General features: G+C 50.8%; 1 protein-coding gene across 5 annotated transcripts in view; it reads left to right on the top strand.

Annotated features, from left to right (window-relative positions):
• DYSF (dysferlin) overlaps positions 1–17,820 on the top strand; it is a gene marked incomplete at its 5' end in the record, with an annotated part of 133,750 nt that overhangs the window by 17,543 nt on the left and 98,387 nt on the right. For 4 of the 5 annotated variants that reach the window (XM_081332853.1, XM_081332852.1, XM_081332851.1 and 1 more), the window contains 14 exons: positions 698–789; positions 5,666–5,771; positions 6,375–6,489; positions 8,482–8,669; positions 9,725–9,853; positions 9,967–10,029; positions 11,926–11,976; positions 12,363–12,393; positions 13,768–13,883; positions 14,501–14,627; positions 15,050–15,153; positions 15,726–15,794; positions 15,880–15,923; positions 16,926–17,008. In XM_081332853.1, the coding sequence (XP_081188979.1) occupies positions 698–789; positions 5,666–5,771; positions 6,375–6,489; positions 8,482–8,669; positions 9,725–9,853; positions 9,967–10,029; positions 11,926–11,976; positions 12,363–12,393; positions 13,768–13,883; positions 14,501–14,627; positions 15,050–15,153; positions 15,726–15,794; positions 15,880–15,923; positions 16,926–17,008 (1,318 nt within the window). Of the gene's footprint in view, positions 1–697; positions 790–5,665; positions 5,772–6,374; positions 6,490–8,481; positions 8,670–9,724; positions 9,854–9,966; positions 10,030–11,925; positions 11,977–12,362; positions 12,394–13,767; positions 13,884–14,500; positions 14,628–15,049; positions 15,154–15,725; positions 15,795–15,879; positions 15,924–16,925; positions 17,009–17,820 lie in introns of those variants that run through there. The other variant, XM_081332854.1, reaches the window with a different exon arrangement.

The raw sequence follows: 17,820 nt of genomic DNA, 5'->3' as shown, positions 1-17,820 counted from the left end.
ATACAGAAAGCTTCTGGGGGCAGGGTTTTTCCCCTGATTTGTGATCAGAGGGCCCTGTGACACAACGTGTCGCACTGTTTGCTTTGGGTCACCACAACTACAAGAGCTTTCCCCGTTTACGGAGCAGACCAACGCACCTGCCAGAATAACAGGAAAACAAGAGTTGGAAGGGACCTCGGAGGTCTTCTAGTCCCACCCCCTGCTCAAGCAGAAGACCCTCGGCCATCTCAGACAAGTGACTGTCCTGTCTCTTCTTAAAAGCCTCCAGTGAGGGAGCAGCCACAACTTCTGGTGGCAGGTTGTTCCACTGGTTAATTGTCCTCACTGTTAGGAAGTTTCTCCTTAGTTCCAGGTCGCTTCTCTCCTTGATTCCTTTCCATCCGTTGCTTCTTGTCCTGCCTTCGGGGGCTTTGGAGAACAGCTTGACCCCCTCTTCTTTGGGGCAGCCCCTCAGATATTGGAACGCTGTTATCAGGTCATCCCTGGTCCTTCTTTTCCATGCTGAGTCCTAACCCTATTGAGGATTGACCAGGTCTTATGGGGTGGATTGAATCCTTTTGGTTCAGCCTAGGCTCAATCAATCAGTCCTTTAATCAATCATTCAATCAATCGATCTATGGGTCAACATCCTACTTTGGAACAGAAATTCAATTTCTCTCCTGAAGCTCCTTCTGACGTTTCTCCCGCCGTCTCTTAGGGCTTCGAGTGGGACCTGAAAGGACTTCCATTGGACCAGAATGTGGAGCTGCACGTGGTGGTCAAGGATCATGAGACCATGGGCCGAAACAGGTGGGGCTCCCAGGAATGTCTGTGTGTGTGTGTGTGCGTGCATGCGTGCGTGTGCAAATAGAAGACTAGAATAGAATAGAAAAATAATAATAGAATAGAATAGAATAGAATAGAATAGAATAGAATAGAATAGAATAGAATAGAATAGCGCTGGAAGGGACCTTGGAGGTCTTCTAGTCCAGCCCCCTGCTCAAGCAGGAGAACCATCCTATACCACTTAGTCTCTTCTTAAAAATCTCCAGTGACAGACGTTGTGGGTGCTGTTCTGTTCCAGCCTAAGACCGGCCCTGTTTGAATGTCAGGGACAACCCCTTTTTATAGTCAGCAGGCTGGGAAAAACCCAACCAAATCTATTTACAAAGAGTTCAAACAAAAGTTAAATGAAAAGTTCAAACAAGAGTTAAACAAGAATAACAGACCTGGACTCTAGCAGAAGTTCTTCTAATGGTTGCCTTCAGCAACCAGCACCTCCCCCACCTTCCCCTTTTATCAGCAGTCCCAAGGCGTGGCTTCTCATTGCCTTCTCCCGAGTTGCCTCATTGCTTTCCTCTGTTCTGCTCTGCTAGATTGCCTCCTGCTCCTAGCGTCCCTGAACAGAGCCAGCTGTGGATCGTCTTCTTCCAATCCCTCATGCTCACACGGCTGAGTCTGAGGAGGAACAAGATGGGAGGGGCCAGGCTGAGAGTCCTGCACTGTATGTGTGTGTGGTGTTACAAAAAAAGTCAATGTGGCGAACACCAAGATGTGAACAAAGCCTCTCTTACAGGTTTTTTCCCCCCTGTGCTTTGCAGAGTTTATTAGCTTGTTTTCACTTTGACCCAAGGCGTGTTGGTCGGTCTGCTTCTTACTTTGAAAAATACCACCTCTTGAGCATGTGCAGAGTGCGCTCCTCTCGCTAGTAGCCGCCTGACCTGCTTAGGACGATGTATTTCAAGGCCGTTGCAGCCTCTGTTCAGCCTGCCAACCACTATGGACTTGGCTTGTCCTAAGGTCGCAAAATGTGATCAGGTGATTCTGCAAGCCAGGGTGCCGGCGGATCAGCCCAGCCCCTTTTGGGAGAAACCCACCCCAGGGTAAGAATAACACACACACCCCTCTCGCTGGCAAATTCTAAGTCTGGGCGTGGGGAGAACCCACCGACAGCTGCCTCGATGGGGGCTTAAAAATAGCTGGCAAAGATCCTGCAGGAGAAGGGCAGTGTGGACAACCGTGGGATCTGGCAGGGTGAGATCTGTGAACCATAAACCCAAAGCTTTCGCTGTGTCCCTGCACAACAGATACAGTGCCCTTTCTGAAATTAATAGGGACATTAAGGAGACAGGTAAAGGTATCTGTGATAACAACTCAAATAAGCAGGGGATCGTGGTCCAAGATGAAAAACTTGTTTTCGACAGGGAGAAGTGTGAATCGGGTATTACACACCAGTCATGCAAGAACAGAAAGGCATCCAAAAAGAGAAGCCACCTTCTGGTTGGTGATTCAATTATAAGGGATGTAAATTTAGGAAAGGACACAGAGGTTTCGAAAGAGGTCAGGTGTCTTCCAGGTGCTACTGCCAGTAGGGACAAGAAGCGTATTTCTAAAATAATCAAGAATGCCAGCAAAGACTGTGATGTGGAGGCTATTGTACATCTTGGCACTAACGATCTGTCCCAAAAAGATGTACCCTCTGTGCAGAATGATTTCCAGAGCTTGGGGCAGGAACTTAGCAGAATAGGCTGTAGGCTTACTTTTTCAGAGGTTTTACCAGTGTATAAGGAGCAAAATGGAAAAGGCCAGCGTATAGCAGAATTCAATATGTGGCTAAAGGAGTGGTGTAAAGGAGAAGGCTTTGGTTATATTAGTCACGATGTCTGTAGCTGGTCCAATGAAAAAATGTATAAAAGAGATGGTCTGCATCCATCCAAGAAAGGGACTGAGTTACTTGGCAATAAAATCACAGCTTTTTTGGAGGAACATTTAAACTAAATAATGGGGATAGTGAGTCAATTGATACAGAACATCACTGTCCCCGGCAATCTAAGAAAATAGGGGAAGCCAGGCACCACACAAGTTATGCAGCAAGTAAACACAGGGTCAGTCACAAAGGACTCAAATGTCTATACACTAATTATTATTATTAAAACATCTGCACAAAAACAGCCAGGCTCAGAGAGCACCAAGGACATCGGAGTCTTCTTCCTTCCCCTGTCCTCCCACCCCCCTCACAAACCCCCCTCCCTTCCAGCACTGATGGTGTAACCTAGTTGGGTCATGAGATGCCTGCAAGAAAGCCCCAAGGGCCCCTCCTTTCGACCCCAAGCTACGTTTCCCCTGCAAAAGCTAGCCAGGTGCCAAAAGGTCCAGCGTCAGACTGGACCTTACCCCTGTGACAGGTCCCTTCCCAAAGGAAACGGCGCATCCCCTGGCTGGATGGGACCGTGTGTGTGTGGGGGGGTCCCCTTCTCCTGCTCTCTGGAGCCTGGCATGGGTGAGCCTCCTTGGAAGATCCTGGAACGAGGCTGCTCCCTCCAGAATGGAGAACAGGAAGAGGGCTTGAGGGAGAGAAACAGCCGTCTCTGCTGAACAATGCCGGGAAATGGGAGGGGAAGTGACCCCGGGAGGACCGGAGAATTTTGCAAGTCTCCCAGCCAGAAGGGATCCTGGGCACCGACGACGGCCGGGCTGGGTGGGACCTGAGCTGAGCTGACGAGCTGTCCTGCAGGACTGTTTATTCCCCTTCCTTTCTAAAAGCCAGCCTGAATAATGGCTTGTCGGTCTCCGTCTTGGAAAAATGTCACCTTTCCTGTCCAGGTTAGTTGCCCTTCGCGAAAGGGCTATTTATGGCATTCAGCTGATAGGTTGAGATTTGAGATTTGGGAAAAAAAAATATATGTTTTTTTCCTGCTTCCTGGCTTCCTCCCCTATTGGAGGTTCAGGCTGAAAGCAGAGAGGGGTGGCGTAAAATATATATGCAGGTAAGTCCTCCACTCACCGCAGATCATGTAGCGACCGTTCAAAGTTGCAGCGTCACTGGAAAAAGGGACCTATGACCGTTTTCACATTTATGTCCAGTGCAGCATCGCCAGGGACACAGGATCGAGGCTCAGGTGCTTGGTCACTCGCCTGGCAAAGGTCTCCCTTAACAGAAATTTTGGGCTTAATTGTAGTCGTAAATCGAGGACTACCTGAGATTTGTATATCAGTGATCTGCACCGGAGACAAATTCCTTGTGTGTCTAATCACACTTGGCAAAATAAAGTAGTCGGTTCCATCCCATCCCATCCTATTCTATTCATTAATTCATTTTCTGTTCTGTTCTGTTCTGTTCTGTTCTGTTCTGTTCTTCTATATTCTATCCTGTCCTGTCCTATTCTATTGTATTCTGTTCTGTTCTATTCCATTCCATTCAATTCCATGTTGTTCTATTCTATTCTATTCTGTTCTGTTCTGTTCTGTTCTGTTCTGTTCTTATCATCTGTTCTGTTTTGTTCTGTTCTATTCTTAGTCTATTCTATTCTGAGTCCTTCGGGAAAAGGGCGGTATAGAAATTAAATAAAATACATAAAATAAATTATCTGTCCTGTCCTGTCCTGTCCTGTCCTGTCCTGTCCTGTCCTCTCCTCTCCTCTCCTCTCCTCTCCTCTCCTCTCCTCTCCATTCCATTGCAGGACTTCTGTAGATGCCAGATGCTAAATAAATAATCCTGGAAGATGCTGTCAGCGTAGCTTTACAATCCTCTGCTCTATTGGGAAGCCTGTGAAATAATTCTGGGGGGTGAGACGGTGGTAGGTCTCACCCCTCTTTGCAAAAACAAAAACAAAAAACAACACTGCTCGTGATAGGCTGTGTGACAGGAAAACAATTGTGTGCTGCTGGGCAGTGTTTGTGTTTAGAGGAAAAGAATATTGCTCCAAATGTAAACAGTTACTTCTAAATTATAAACACTGATCTTTGGAGGGAAGGCTTAGCTGAACCCTGCTGAGATGCTGTGGTCCTCCTGATGGGGCGATTGCTTTTCAACTAATCAATCACAGTAGAGCTGGAAGGGACCTTGGAGGTCTTCTAGTCCAACCCCTTGCACAAGCAGGAGACCCCTAGACCATTTCAGACGAATAGTTGTCCAGTCTCTTCTTAAAAACCTCCAGCAGTGAAACGCCCGCAACTTCTCGTCCTCACCGTTAGGAAGTTTCTCCTTAGTTCCAGGTTGCTTCTCTCCTTGATTAGTTTCTGTCTGTCGCTTCTTCTCCTGCCTTCAGGTGCTTTGGAGAAGAGGTGGACCACCCCCCCCTCTTCTTTGGGGCAGCCCCTCCAACACTGCAATACCGCTATCGTTCCCCCCCCACCCAGTCCTTCTTTTCTCTAGACTAGCCGTACCCAATTCCTGCAACCGTTCTTCGCATATTTTAAGTCTCCAGGCCTTGAAATCGTCTGAGTTGCTCTTCTCTGCCCTTTCCCCAAAGTCTCAACATCTTTTTTTGCGTCGTGGCGCTCTACTTTTATTCATTTGACAAATGGATGATGATGGTGATGATGTTATCCATTCAGTTTTGTCTGATTCTTGGCGATTCTCTAGGCCAGGGGGTCTCTCCACCTCTTCCGACCTTATAATAATAATAATAATAATAATAATAATAATAATAATAAAGTTGGAAGGGACCTTGGAGGTCATCTAGTCCAACCCCCTGCTCAGGCCCTGCTTCCTGGAGTTGTTCTCTGCTCTGGCTGGTGCCAGCTTTGAGGGCGTCCAGCCACCGTGTTCTTTAGCAGCCTTTTATTTCCTTTTATCGCTAACTCTTCCAAGGGAACCGCCCCACGGCACGTGGCCAGAGTAAGCAAGACGACACGTTTATGTATAGCTGCCCAACTCACACGCAGCAACTCCGTCTCTTGACAGGTTCCTGGGTGAAGCCCACGTGCCCCTCCGGGACGTCTTGGCCTCCCCCAGTCTGGCTGCCAGCTTCAACGCTCCTCTGCTGGATGCCAAGAGGCAAAACACCGGGGTAAGTCCACTTTGGGGGCTGAAGTGGGGGGGAGCTCTCCTGGCCCGCGGTGGGAAGGAAAAAAGCACCCTTTGCTGACGGTGGAGCAAGCTGGGGAATTCTGGGAGTTGAAGTCCACCCATCTTCAAGCTGCCAAGGTTGAGGAATGCTGTTCTAGAGAGCATCGAGAAGCATCGAGCAAGCATTGGTTTTAATTTATATTCACTGCCTGGGTCAAAGGACCTCTTATATCATGTTACACTCCATAATTGTGACCGCTCCTAGGTTGCCCCCTGTTCCATTTTAATGGCGGATGTTAGACCCCCTCCACCTTCTCCCTGGCCGCTGTTTTAAGGAGGAATGGGGATGGCGGATGCTTTTGGCTTTCAAGTGAAGATCAGATATGGGCTGTTAAGTGGTTAACTAATTTGAAAAGATGGGAAGTTGTGATTACAACGGCTTTCCTGATCGGTGCGGTGCAGAGCATCAATAATAATAACCCTCACCAGATGGGAGTGGTGTCTGGGGTTAGCCGCACCAGGTTGTCCAAGCATCTGCAGCGAAGCCAGCTTTGGAGGGAGCATCCGAGCCTTTTGGGTTGATGTCCTTCATCCAATCTTGCAGGGGTATCTGATTCTCCAAGTCTCCTACACTCCACCGCCTGGGGCAGCTCCTTTCATCCCTCCTCCGGCCCCTCCGGAGCCAAATCCGACTCTCCCTGAGCTGGACACGGTGACAGGTAAGGAGGTGAACCAACTCTGTCCCAGGGCAGACCTGCCCAACAGAGTACAGAAGGGACCTTGGAGGTCTTCTAGTCCAACCCTCTGCTCAGGCAGGAGACTTATACCATTTCAGACAAATGGCTGTCCAGTCTCTTCTTAAAAACGTCCAGTGTTGGAGCACCCACAATTTCTGGTGGCAAGTTGTTCCACTGGTTAATTGTTCTCACGGTCAGGAAATTGTTCCTTAATTCCGGATTGCTTCTTGTCCTGCTTTCGGGGGCTTTGGACAATAGGTTGACCCCCTCCTCTTTTGTGGCAGCCCCTCATAAGAAGAGACTGGACAGCCATTTGTCTGAAATGGTATAGGGTTTCCTGCCTGTGCAGGGGGTTGGACTAGATGACCTCCAAGGTCCCTTCCAACAACTAATTCTTCTTCTTCTTCTTCTTCTTCTTCTTCTTCTTCTTCTTCTTCTTCTTCTTCTTCTTCTTCTTCTTCTTCTTCTTCTTCTTCTTCTTCTAATAATAATAATAATACTACTACTACTAATAATAATAATACTAATAATAATAATAATAATAATAACAACAACAATAATAATGGAAAACTGCTACCATGTCACCCCTACTCCTTCTTTTCTCTAGACTAGCCATATCCAACTCCAGCAACCGTTCCTTATATGTTTTAGCCTTTCGCACCCTAATCATCTTTGTTGCTTTTCTCTGCACTCTTTCTAGAGTCTCGACCTCTTTTTTTATATTGTGGTGACCAGAATAAAGCATTTTTGCCTTTTGAGTCTGGATGTTCTTCCTTGCTTTACGCTTTGTAACCTGTCCCACCCCGAAGGCCGGTGCAGACCAGGAGCGAAGCAGTGGACATGTGAAGGGATCCTCTGTGTCCGTGTCATGGACAAGTTGATTGTATTTTGTCCCTGCTTTCCTCTGAGCTAGCTGGCAATGCGCAGCGGTGTCCCTGACCTTGCTTATCTTTTGGAGGTCTGAACTGGGCAAACAAGCTGGGTAACTGAAGCAAAGTCCGAAGTGAATTCAAGCTAAGGTTCCATCATGGCTAACCTCCAGTGATGGATGCGTTTTCATTAATCAGAATACCAGAATGCCAGAATATCAGAATGTCAGAATATTGGAATATCAGCATATCAGAATAATAGAATATCAGAATAACAGAAAAACAGAATAATAGAATATCAGAATAATAGAATATCAGAATAATAGAATATCAGAAGGACAGAAATTCAGAATAACAGAATATCAGAATAACAAAATAACAGAAAATCAGAATAACAGAATATCAGAATAACAAAAAATCAGAATAACAAAATAACAGAATATCAGAATATCAGAATAACAGAAAATCAGAATTACAGAATATCAGAATAATAGAATATCAGAATAACAAAATAACAGAAAATCAGAATAACAGAAAATCAGAATAACAAAAAATCAGAATAACAAAATAACAGAATATCAGAATATCAGAATAACAGAAAATCAGAATTACAGAATATCAGAATATCAGAATAACAGAATATCAGAATATCAGAATATCAGAATAACAAAAAATCAGAATAACAAAATAACAGAATATCAGAATAACAGAAAATCAGAATTACAGAATATCAGAATATCAGAATATCAGAATAACAGAAAATCAGAATATCAGAATAACGGAATATCGGAGTATCAGAATAACAGAATAACAGAATATCAGAATAACAACAGAATAACGACAGAAGATCCGGAAGGGACCTTGGAGAGAACTTTTCATCTTTCCTGCTCAGGGAGATCCAATATCCTAAAATTAAACCCTAAATGCGTTTGATACGCAATATTTCTTTTTCCCATCTGAGTGGTTTTTCCGGCCTTTTTTAGTCTCTGAGGTTTGTCACCATATTCCTGGCCGTTCTTAGAAATCTAATCCCACGAGAAGTCACGTCGTCTCCTCTCGCCTTGGCTTGGAGGGCGAGCTGTCCTGAAGCTTCTCTCTCCTGCAGACACGGGGGGAGAAGACGACAGCGAAGAGCAGCTGGGCACCGAGGAGGAAGCCGAACCCTCCGCCAGACCCTCGGCTCCTGACCAGCCTCCCTTGCCCAGAAGGCCCCCGTCTCACGTTCTTCCCGCGAGTAGGAGAAGGAGGAGCGCTTCCCGGAAGCTGCTCTCCAACAAGCCCCAGGATTTCCAGGTGAGCAACCTCAAGCCCACCTTGGGACAACCTTCACGCAGGCCTTGGGAGGTCCTGCCCTTCGTGCAGCTGTGGGCGGGTTCTGCCCTTCATCTAAAGAGGGTTTCAGGAGGCAAAAGGGCTTCGAGCGAGGAGCCTGGGTTAGCCTCTCGCTGCTGGTGGAGAACATCTGCCCGTGCTTGAGGCTCCAGTGGTCCAGCCTGGCTGGGAGCCCTGAACACATGGCTAGAGACTTTGGGTTGGAGGGTGAGAAGGACAGGCCGCCATCCAGATGTGCAACCAGCTAGGGGACGGTCTAGGTTTCCCTTTTGGTGGTTCTTCGATCCAGACAATCAGGGAGAAAACAAGGCTGTCATCGAGGAACTACCAAAGCGGATGCTGCAGCTGGAGCAACACAAGGCAGGGCAAGTTGCTGTATATAAACAAGGAGAAAACTCCCTTCCTCTCTGGCACTGATGCTGTTACCTAGTTGGGTCATGAAACGTCTGCAAGAAAAAAACCCAGCTCAGAGAGCCCCAAGGACCCCACAGTCCTCCTCCTCCTCCTCTCACACTCCTTTCTAACACTGATGATGTTCCCTAGTTGGGTCATGAAATGTCTGCAAGGAAACCACCCAGCTCAGAGAGCACCAAGGACCCCACGGTCTTTTTCCTCCTCCTCCTCCTCCTCCTCCTCCTCCTCCTCCTCCTCCTCCTCCTCCTCCTCCCCTCCACACACACCGCTCCCTTCTAGCACTGATGATGTTCCCTAGTTGGGTCATGAAATGTCTGCAACCAGTCCAGCCCTGAGCTGCAGATATTTTCTACTGTTGGATCCGATAAATGTGATAAATGCTGCAGATTCTTGGTCAGAGAAAGAGGCAGAGGTCCAGCTTGGAGCCCAGGTGCAGAACGAAGGGGAGCTCCGAGGCTTTCGGTTCCACTCTTGGTGGCTCTTCTCAGCCTTTGGACCTTCTCCGTCCTCCCTTCCCTTTCTGCTTTGAGGTGGGGGTGGGCGGGCGCCATTTCTCTGCTCATGAGACCTTGGTGTCCTCTCCTCTTTCTTCTCCTTCCCAGATCCGGGTGCGCGTCATTGAAGGGAGGCAACTCTCCGGGGTCAACCTCAAGTCCGTGGTGAAGGTCACGGCCGTGGGGCAGACCAAGAGAACCAGGATCCGGAAAGGAAACGGACCCTTTTTTGATGAGGTGAAAAAAGAGGGGGGCTTGGGTGACTTGGGGGGGGGGCTGAGGACCCCTTTTTCTGCGCTTCTTCCCTTGGGGGGCTGCTGAGCCCCCCCTCCTCCGTCTGTCTCCCGCAGAGCTTCTTCTTCAACGTCTTTGAATCCCCCGTGGACCTTTTCGATCAGCCCATATTCATCACAGTAAGTGGGCAGGAGGTTCTCCCCCTTGGCTTACGCGGCGGAGGTGTCATGGGACGTAGGATGGGTTCCCACGAGATGCACAGATCCCACGGGACCGACGTGGTTTGAGGCCATTGCAACCTTCATTCCTTGGGGGAGGCGCCTTCCACATCTGTGAGAATTCACCTCTTTTTCCCCCTGTTTCATTTACCATTTATTTATTTGCGTCCCACCTTTTCTATTTTCACGAAACAAGGCGGCAAATAGAGCCAACACAGTTTCCTCCTTCTGTTTTCTCACAACAGCAACCCTGTGAGGCGGGTGGGGCTGAGACAGCCGGCTTTCATGCCTAAGGCAGAACTAGAACTCGCCGTCTCCTGAGGAATGGCCCAAAGCCATCCATCCAGCTTTCATGCCTAAGGCGGGACTAGAACTCACCCTTTCCTGGTGATTGGGCCAGAGTTACCCAGCTGGCTTTCATGCCTAAGGTAGAACTAGAACTCACCGTCTCCTGGTGATTGGCCCAGAGTCATCCAGACGGTTTTCGTGCCTAAGGTAGAACTAGAACTCACCGTCTCCTGGTGATTGGCCCAGAGTCATCCAGCCAGCTTTCGTGCCTAAGGTAGAACTAGAACTCACCGTCTCCTGGTGATTGGCCCAGAGTCATCCAGACGGTTTTCGTGCCTAAGGTAGAACTAGAACTCACCGTCTCCTGGTGAATGGCCCAGAGTCATCCAGACGGTTTTCGTGCCTAAGGTGCGACTAGAACTGACCATCTCCTGGTAATTGGCCCAGAGTCATCCAGACGGTTTTCATGCCTAAGGTAGAACTAGAACTCACCGTCTCCTGGTGATTGGCCCAGAGTCATCCAGCCAGCTTTCGTGCCTAAGGTGGGACTAGAACTCACCGACTCCTGGTGATTGGCCCAGAGTCATCCAGACGGTTTTCGTGCCTAAGGTGCGACTAGAACTGACCATCTCCTGGTAATTGGCCCAGAGTCATCCAGACGGTTTTCATGCCTAAGGTAGAACTAGAACTCACCATCTCCTGGTGATTGGCCCAGAGTCATCCAGCCAGCTTTCGTGCCTAAGGTAGAACTAGAACTCACCGTCTCCTGGTGATTGGCCCAGAGTCATCCAGCCAGCTTTCGTGCCTAAGGTAGAACTAGAACTCACCGTCTCCTGGTGATTGGCCCAGAGTCATCCAGACGGTTTTCGTGCCTAAGGTGCGACTAGAACTGACCATCTCCTGGTAATTGGCCCAGAGTCATCCAGACGGTTTTCATGCCTAAGGTAGAACTAGAACTCACCGTCTCCTGGTGATTGGCCCAGAGTCATCCAGCCAGCTTTCGTGCCTAAGGTGGGACTAGAACTCACCGACTCCTGGTGATTGGCCCAAAGCTGCCCAGTTGGATTTCATGCCTAAGGTAGAACTAGAACTCACTGTCTCCTGGTCATTGGCTCAAAGCTGCCGAGCCGGCTTTCGTGTCTATGGCGGGACTAGAACTGACCGTCTCATGGTCATTGGCTTAAAGCCGCCCAGCCATCTTTCATTGCTAAGGTGGGACTAGAACTCGCCCCCTCCCACTTTCTCACCTGGTACCGTCTGCATAAGGGCCAGCTGGCTCCCTTTGAGTATTGCCAAATCCCCTCCCATCTTGGGAGCTCACGGACCCTCCAGGGACACCCGCCATTTTGCCCCGACATCTCGGGATGTCTCCGCTCAGCCTGCTGAAAGTTCATGAGAAGCTTGCCAGGTCTCGGCGCAGGCATGGAGGGTTGGGGTCTCGGTCCAAACGCTAAACTTGCCTCGCGTGGAGAGACCCTCGGGCATGGGATGGCAGAAGTTCAGCTGGCATCTTAGGCCACGTTGTTTCAGTGGAAGCTTTTTGTGTGTGTGTGTGTGTGTCCTTTCCAGGTTGTTGACTCTCGTTCTCTCCGGACGGATTCCGTCATTGGAGAATTCCGGGTAAGTCAGATCTTTCCTAACCGGCTCTTTCGTTCCTCCAAATAATTACGGAGACAACCTGGCCGGGAGTTGTCCCTGTCTCTCTTTCCTGGTGGTGTGCTGTCCCCCACCGTCACAGGAAAAAGCAACGAATCCCCCCCCCTCGTCTGCAGAACCGTGGCAGAATGACAGAGTTGGAAGGGACCCCGGAGGTCATCTAGTCCAACCCCCTGCTCAGGCAGGAAGAACTATACCATTTCAGACAAACGGCTGTCCAGCCTCTTCTTGAAAACCTCCAGTGTTGGATCATTGACGAGGAGGGGCCCTGGGTGGGTGGTGAGGACAAGGGGGGGCTTCTGGGGAGCAATGGGGTCCAGCCTGAGGGTCCTGGTGCTTATGTCTTTCAGGTGGACGTAGGAACAATTTATGCTGAACCCAGTGAGTGGAAGTTTAATAATAATAATAATAATAATAATAATAATAATAATAATAATGATGATGATGATGATGATGATGATGATGATGATGATGATGGTGGTGATGGTGATAATAAGAAGTTGGAAGGGACCTTGGAGGTCATCTAGTCCAACCCCTGCTCAGGCAGGAAACCCTATATACTATTTCAGACAAATGGCAAATGCGGCTTGCTCTTCCGCCGGAGGGCTGGATCATCCTTCTTAAGTTTCCTGATAAGATAAAATAGAAAGAGGAACAAAGAAATCGAGAAAGTCAAAGAGAAAAAAAGTGCAGAACGAAGAAGAAAAGAAAAAAAGGGGGGGGAGGGGAAGTGACTTGACTTTTTTCCCCCCACAGCAGTAGAATACACAGAAAGTTACAGACCTGAACTCGCAACCAGTGCAGCCCATTCAGCAAAATGTCATGGGGGTGCCACTGCACTGGTTGCGAGTTCAAGTCCGGGTTCTGACGCCCAAACCATTAAGAGGTAGTTCTCGACTTACGACGGTTCATTTAGTGACCGTTCAAAGTTACAACGGCCCTGAAAAAAATGGACTTACGACCCGGTTTTCACATGGATGACCGTTGTAGCCTCCCTGTGGTCAAAATTCGGAGGCTTGGTGACTGACTCACATTTACAACGGTCGCTGTGTCCCAGGGTGTGTGATCCCCTTTTGTGACCTACTGACAAAGTCAATGGGGGAAGCTAGATTTGCTTAATGACCGCAGGGATCCACTTAACAACTGGGGCAAGAAAGGTCATAAAAGGGGGCAAAGCTCATTGAACAAATGTCTCGTTTAGCGACAGAAATTTTGGGTGCCATTGTGGTTGTAAGTTGGGGACTAGCTGAACAATGTATGGGCTGGGTGCTCTGCCTTTCCTGAACCTTTGGGGCCTAAAGCTTATTTTGGGTGTGTGTGGGGTGTGTGTGTGCGGGTGGGGGTGGGGGTGGGGGTGGGGTGTGTGTGCGCGCACCAGGGGCCTTGTGGCGGCTCAGGGGTTAAGACGCTGAGCTTGTCAACTGGAAAGCGAACAGGCCGGGTTTGAGACCCACCGCCATGCGACGGGCGAGCTCCCTTCCTGGCCTCGGCTCCTGCCGGGCGAGTAGATGGACAGGTACCACTTCAGCGGGAGGGCAGGCAAGAGCGCCCCGCGGTCACGTGACCTGGGAAGTAGGCTGGCTGGCTGGCCCTGAAAGGGAGAGGAGCAGCGCCCCCTAGAGTCGGCGGCAGCTACTGGAACGAAAACCCCAGGGAGGGATCCCCTCATTTTATCAGACCAGCCTCGCTCCGATCAGGTGGGGCAGTTGTTGGGGGGTCAACGTGACTGAGGTCTCCTTCTTCTCCCCCCCCCAGAGCATTGCTTCCTCCGGAAGTGGCTGCTGCTCTCCGACCCGGAGGACTTCTCCGTCGGTGCCAGAGGCTACCTGAAAGTCAGCTTGTATGTGCTCGGCCCCGGGGATGAAGCCCCCGTGAGTATTGGCAGCGAAGGCGGCCAGAGTTGCAAAAGGGGGACCCCCCCTCCAAAGATGCCTATTGTGCCGATCGCCCAGGGATCTGTCAGGCGCATGTTTCTAGCCCTTCGCGAGGTCACCCGGTTGGGCCATGAAACGTCTGCAAGGAAACGAGCCAGCTCAGAGAGCACCAGGGACCCCGTAGTCCTCCTCCTCCCTCTCCCCCTCCTCTTCCTCTTCCTCCCCTCCCCCTCCTTTCCCTCCTCCTCTTCCTCCCCTCCTCTTTCTCCACTCCTCCCCCTCCTCCTCTTCCTCTCCCTCCTACTCCTTGTCTCCCTTCCTCCTCCCCCTCCTCTCTTCCCTCTCCCTTCCTCCCCCTCCCCCTCCCCCTCTTCCTCCCCTTCCTCCTTCTTCTCTCCCTCCCCCCTCCTCCCCCCCTCCTCTTCTTGGGGGAACTACCAGGGCTGGGAGGAGGGGACCAAGCCGAGAGGGACTCCAGAGAGGGAGGCAGGAGGGTCCCAGGTGTCTCTGAGGAGATGGAAAGGCACACCTGGAGAGAGGGGGTCGTGGCCCTTCAGGTACCCCAGTCCCAAGGCGTAAAAGGCAGGCAGCGGCTTCACTTGCTCTCTTGACAGATGGAGAAGAAGGAAGCTGCAGAGGACAAAGAAGACATCGAGGGCAACATCCTGAGGCTGCCCGGCGTGGCTCTGAGGGGCGCCCATTTCTCCCTCAGGGTCTATCGCGCAGAAGACCTGCCCCAGAGTGAGTGGGAGAGGGGGGCGATCTTCCTTCCTTCCTTCCTTCCTTCCTTCCTTCCTTCCTTCCTTCCTTCCTTCCTTCCTTCCTTCCTTCCTTCCTCCCTCCCTCCCTCCCTCTCTCACTTCCTTCCTTCCTTCCTCCCTCCCTCCCTCCCTCTCTCCCTCCCTCCCTCTCTCCCTCCCTCTCTCCCTCCCTCCCTCCCTCCCTTTCTTCCTCCCTTCCTTCCTCCCTCCCTCCCTCTCTCCCTCTCTCTCTCCCTCCCTCTCTCCCTCTCTCACTTCCTTTCTCCTTCCCTCTCTCACTTCCTTTCTCCCTCCCTCCCTCTCTCCCTTCCTCCCTCCCTCCCTCTCTCCCTCCCTCCCCTGGCCCCATCCCCCAGTCCTTGCTGCCAGGCCCCTCCCAACCTTGCGATCTTCTGCTTCCAGTGGACGATGCCGTGATGGACAGCGTCAAGCAGATCTTCGGCTTTGAGAGCAACAAGAAGAACCTGGTGGATCCCTTTGTGGAGGTGACCTTTGCGGGGAAAACGGTACGTGGGCTACACGCCATGGGTGTGGTTGGGATTGGGCGGCCTCCCCCTCCCCCCCAGTCTCACGAATGGCAGCAGCCAAAAACGCTAAGGCGATCCTTGCGGGCGTAGAATCGAGATCACGCGAAGCGCCAGGGCCACTTTGTAAAGCCTTAGTAAGGCCCCGCCGGGAATACGGCATCCCGTTTTGGGCCCCGTGTTACAAAAAAAGATGTTGAGACTTTGGGAAAAAGGGCACAAAAGGTCAACTAAGATGATGAGGCTCCCGGATCCCCTTTTGTGACCTTCTGACCAGCAAAGTCAATGGGGAAGCCGGATTCACTTAACAACCATGTTACTAAGTGAACGACTGCAGCGCTTCGCTTAAGAACCGTGGCAAGAGAGGTCATCAAATGGGGCAAAGCTCACTTAACCACGGTCTCGCTTAGCTACAGAAATGTTGTAAATCGAGGACTCCCCGTAGTGTTCTTCCCCTGTGGAAGCCCCCACCCGAGGTGGGGAGGGGGAGGGGGGCGCCCCCAAGGAGGAGGAGGGGGGGCTCTGCTCAGGGCCTCTTTCTTTCCTCCGAGCAGCTCTGCAGTCGGATTGTGGAGAAGAACGCCAATCCGCAGTGGAACCAGACCGTCACGCTGCCCGCCATGGTGAGCGATCGGACCCCCCGCCCTTTGAGCGGCGCCCCCTCCCCGAAGGCCCTCTCTGACACCCCCCCCGTGCCCTTCCCTGCAGTTCCCCTCCATGTGTGAGAAGATGAGGATCCGCGTCATGGACTGGTGAGTAAGGAGCCAGGATTCAGCAAACGTCCTGACCTGCCTGGGTCTGTCATTTTTAACTTGATCCCCCGGTTTGTAAGTTTGGGGACGGGGAAAAGGGGGCGGGTGGGCTTTCTTTGAGCTGAGGGCTGAGTTCAGTCCTGCTCCGTTTTTTGAACCTCTGAAAGCCACGGGGACTCTGCCCAGCTGGAGTAAAGCCCCCTTCCCTTCTAGCATGGGTGATGTTACCTAGTTGGGTTATGAAGTGTCTACAAGAAAACATACAAACTCAGAGAGCATCAAGGACCCCACAGTCCTCCTCCTCCTGTTGCTCCTCCTCCCCCCCATATTCTGTTCTAGCACCGATGTTGCCTAGCTGGGTAATGAAACGTCTGCAAGAAAACCACCCAGCTCAGAGAGCACCAAGGACCCCACAGTCTTCTTCCTCCTCCTCCTCCTCCTCCTCCTCCTCCTCCTCCTCCTCCTCCTCCTCCCCCTCCTCCTCCTCCTCCTCCTCCTCCTCCTCCTCCTCCTCCTCCTCCTCTCCACAAACCCCCAGTCCCTTCCAGTAGCACTGCGGATGTTACCTAGCTGGGTAATGAAACGTCTGCAAGAAAACATCTAAGCCGAGAGAGTGCCAAGGACCCCACAGTTGCATCGTTGCTTCATGCCGTATTTGAAAACCATGGTTTATTGAACAAGCCTGAATGCTTTCTCCAAACCTTTCCCGAGGCAGGCCATCTGTCCTCCAAACAGCAAGTTGGGGGTTGCTTTTCTTGTACACCAGCAAGGGTACCAATCTAAGCTGAAAAAATCTGAATGAACACTAGATGGCAGCAATGGGACAGAGAAAGCTTCCTTCCTGGAATTTCGCTGCGGTTTCGGATTTCCCAAGCTAGAACAGTTTCCCCCCTGGAGATCTGTCAATTGTGCTGAAAACTTTGACCCTAGTGGAAAAATATTATTCCTAGCGGGCAACTGGATCGAATGCTTGTCAATCAACGTCGAGGTTTTGTTTTGCAGGGACCGCGTCACCCACAACGACATCATTGGCACCAGCTACCTCTGCATGTCCAAAATCTCCACTCCAGGAGGAGAACTGGAAGGTGAGCGGGTCCAGCCTGCCCCGATCCCTGGGCTGACTTGGCAGGGGGGCAGATGGGGTCTCCTCTTGCCTGAGTGAGCCAACCTCAGGCTCCCCGGAGGTCAGGGGGTGTGGCTGATGGGCTCTCTAGTCTGCTTCAGGGCTGGTGAGCCATCCATGAAGACCACAGCAAGACCAAGGCAAGACTCTTCCTGCCCTGTTCATGGCATTTATTTTTATTTATTTAATTTAATTTGTATACCGCCCTTCTCCCGAAGGACTCAGGGCGGTGAACAGGGCAATAAATACTAAAATACAAAGATACAAAAATTAAGAAAAGATTAAACATAATGCCCTATGCAATACAATAAATTACAATACATTAAAAACAATAATAAAAACCCAAACCCATCAGACCAGGCCGGCTTGTTCAAACAAATAGGTCTTTAGATCACGTCGGAAGGAGCAGAGGTTGGGAGCCATTCGGAGCTCAACCGGTAAACGGTTCCACAGGTCAGGCGCACCCACAGAGAACGCCCTCCCCCTGGGGATCACCAGTCGACATTCTCTGACCGGTGGCACCCTGAGGAGGCCCTCTCTGTGGGAGCGCACTGGGCGGAGGGAAGTTGATGCCGGCCGCAGGTGCTCCCTAAGGTACTCCGGACCCATGCCATGTAGTGCTTTAAAGGTCATTACCAGCACCTTGAATCTCACCCGGAAGACAACTGGGAGCCAATGCAGCTCACGGAGCAAAGGTGTAACATGGGAGTATCGGGAGACTCCCAATACGACTCTCGCGGCTGCATTCTGCACCAGTTGGAGCCTCCGAGTGGT

This window comes from Vipera berus (genome assembly GCF_964194415.1).
Source record: "Vipera berus genome assembly, chromosome: 7".
Classification (NCBI taxonomy): domain Eukaryota; kingdom Metazoa; phylum Chordata; class Lepidosauria; order Squamata; family Viperidae; genus Vipera; species Vipera berus.
The sequence above is the reverse complement of the archived record's forward strand: the minus strand, read 5'-3'. Positions and strand labels throughout refer to the sequence as shown.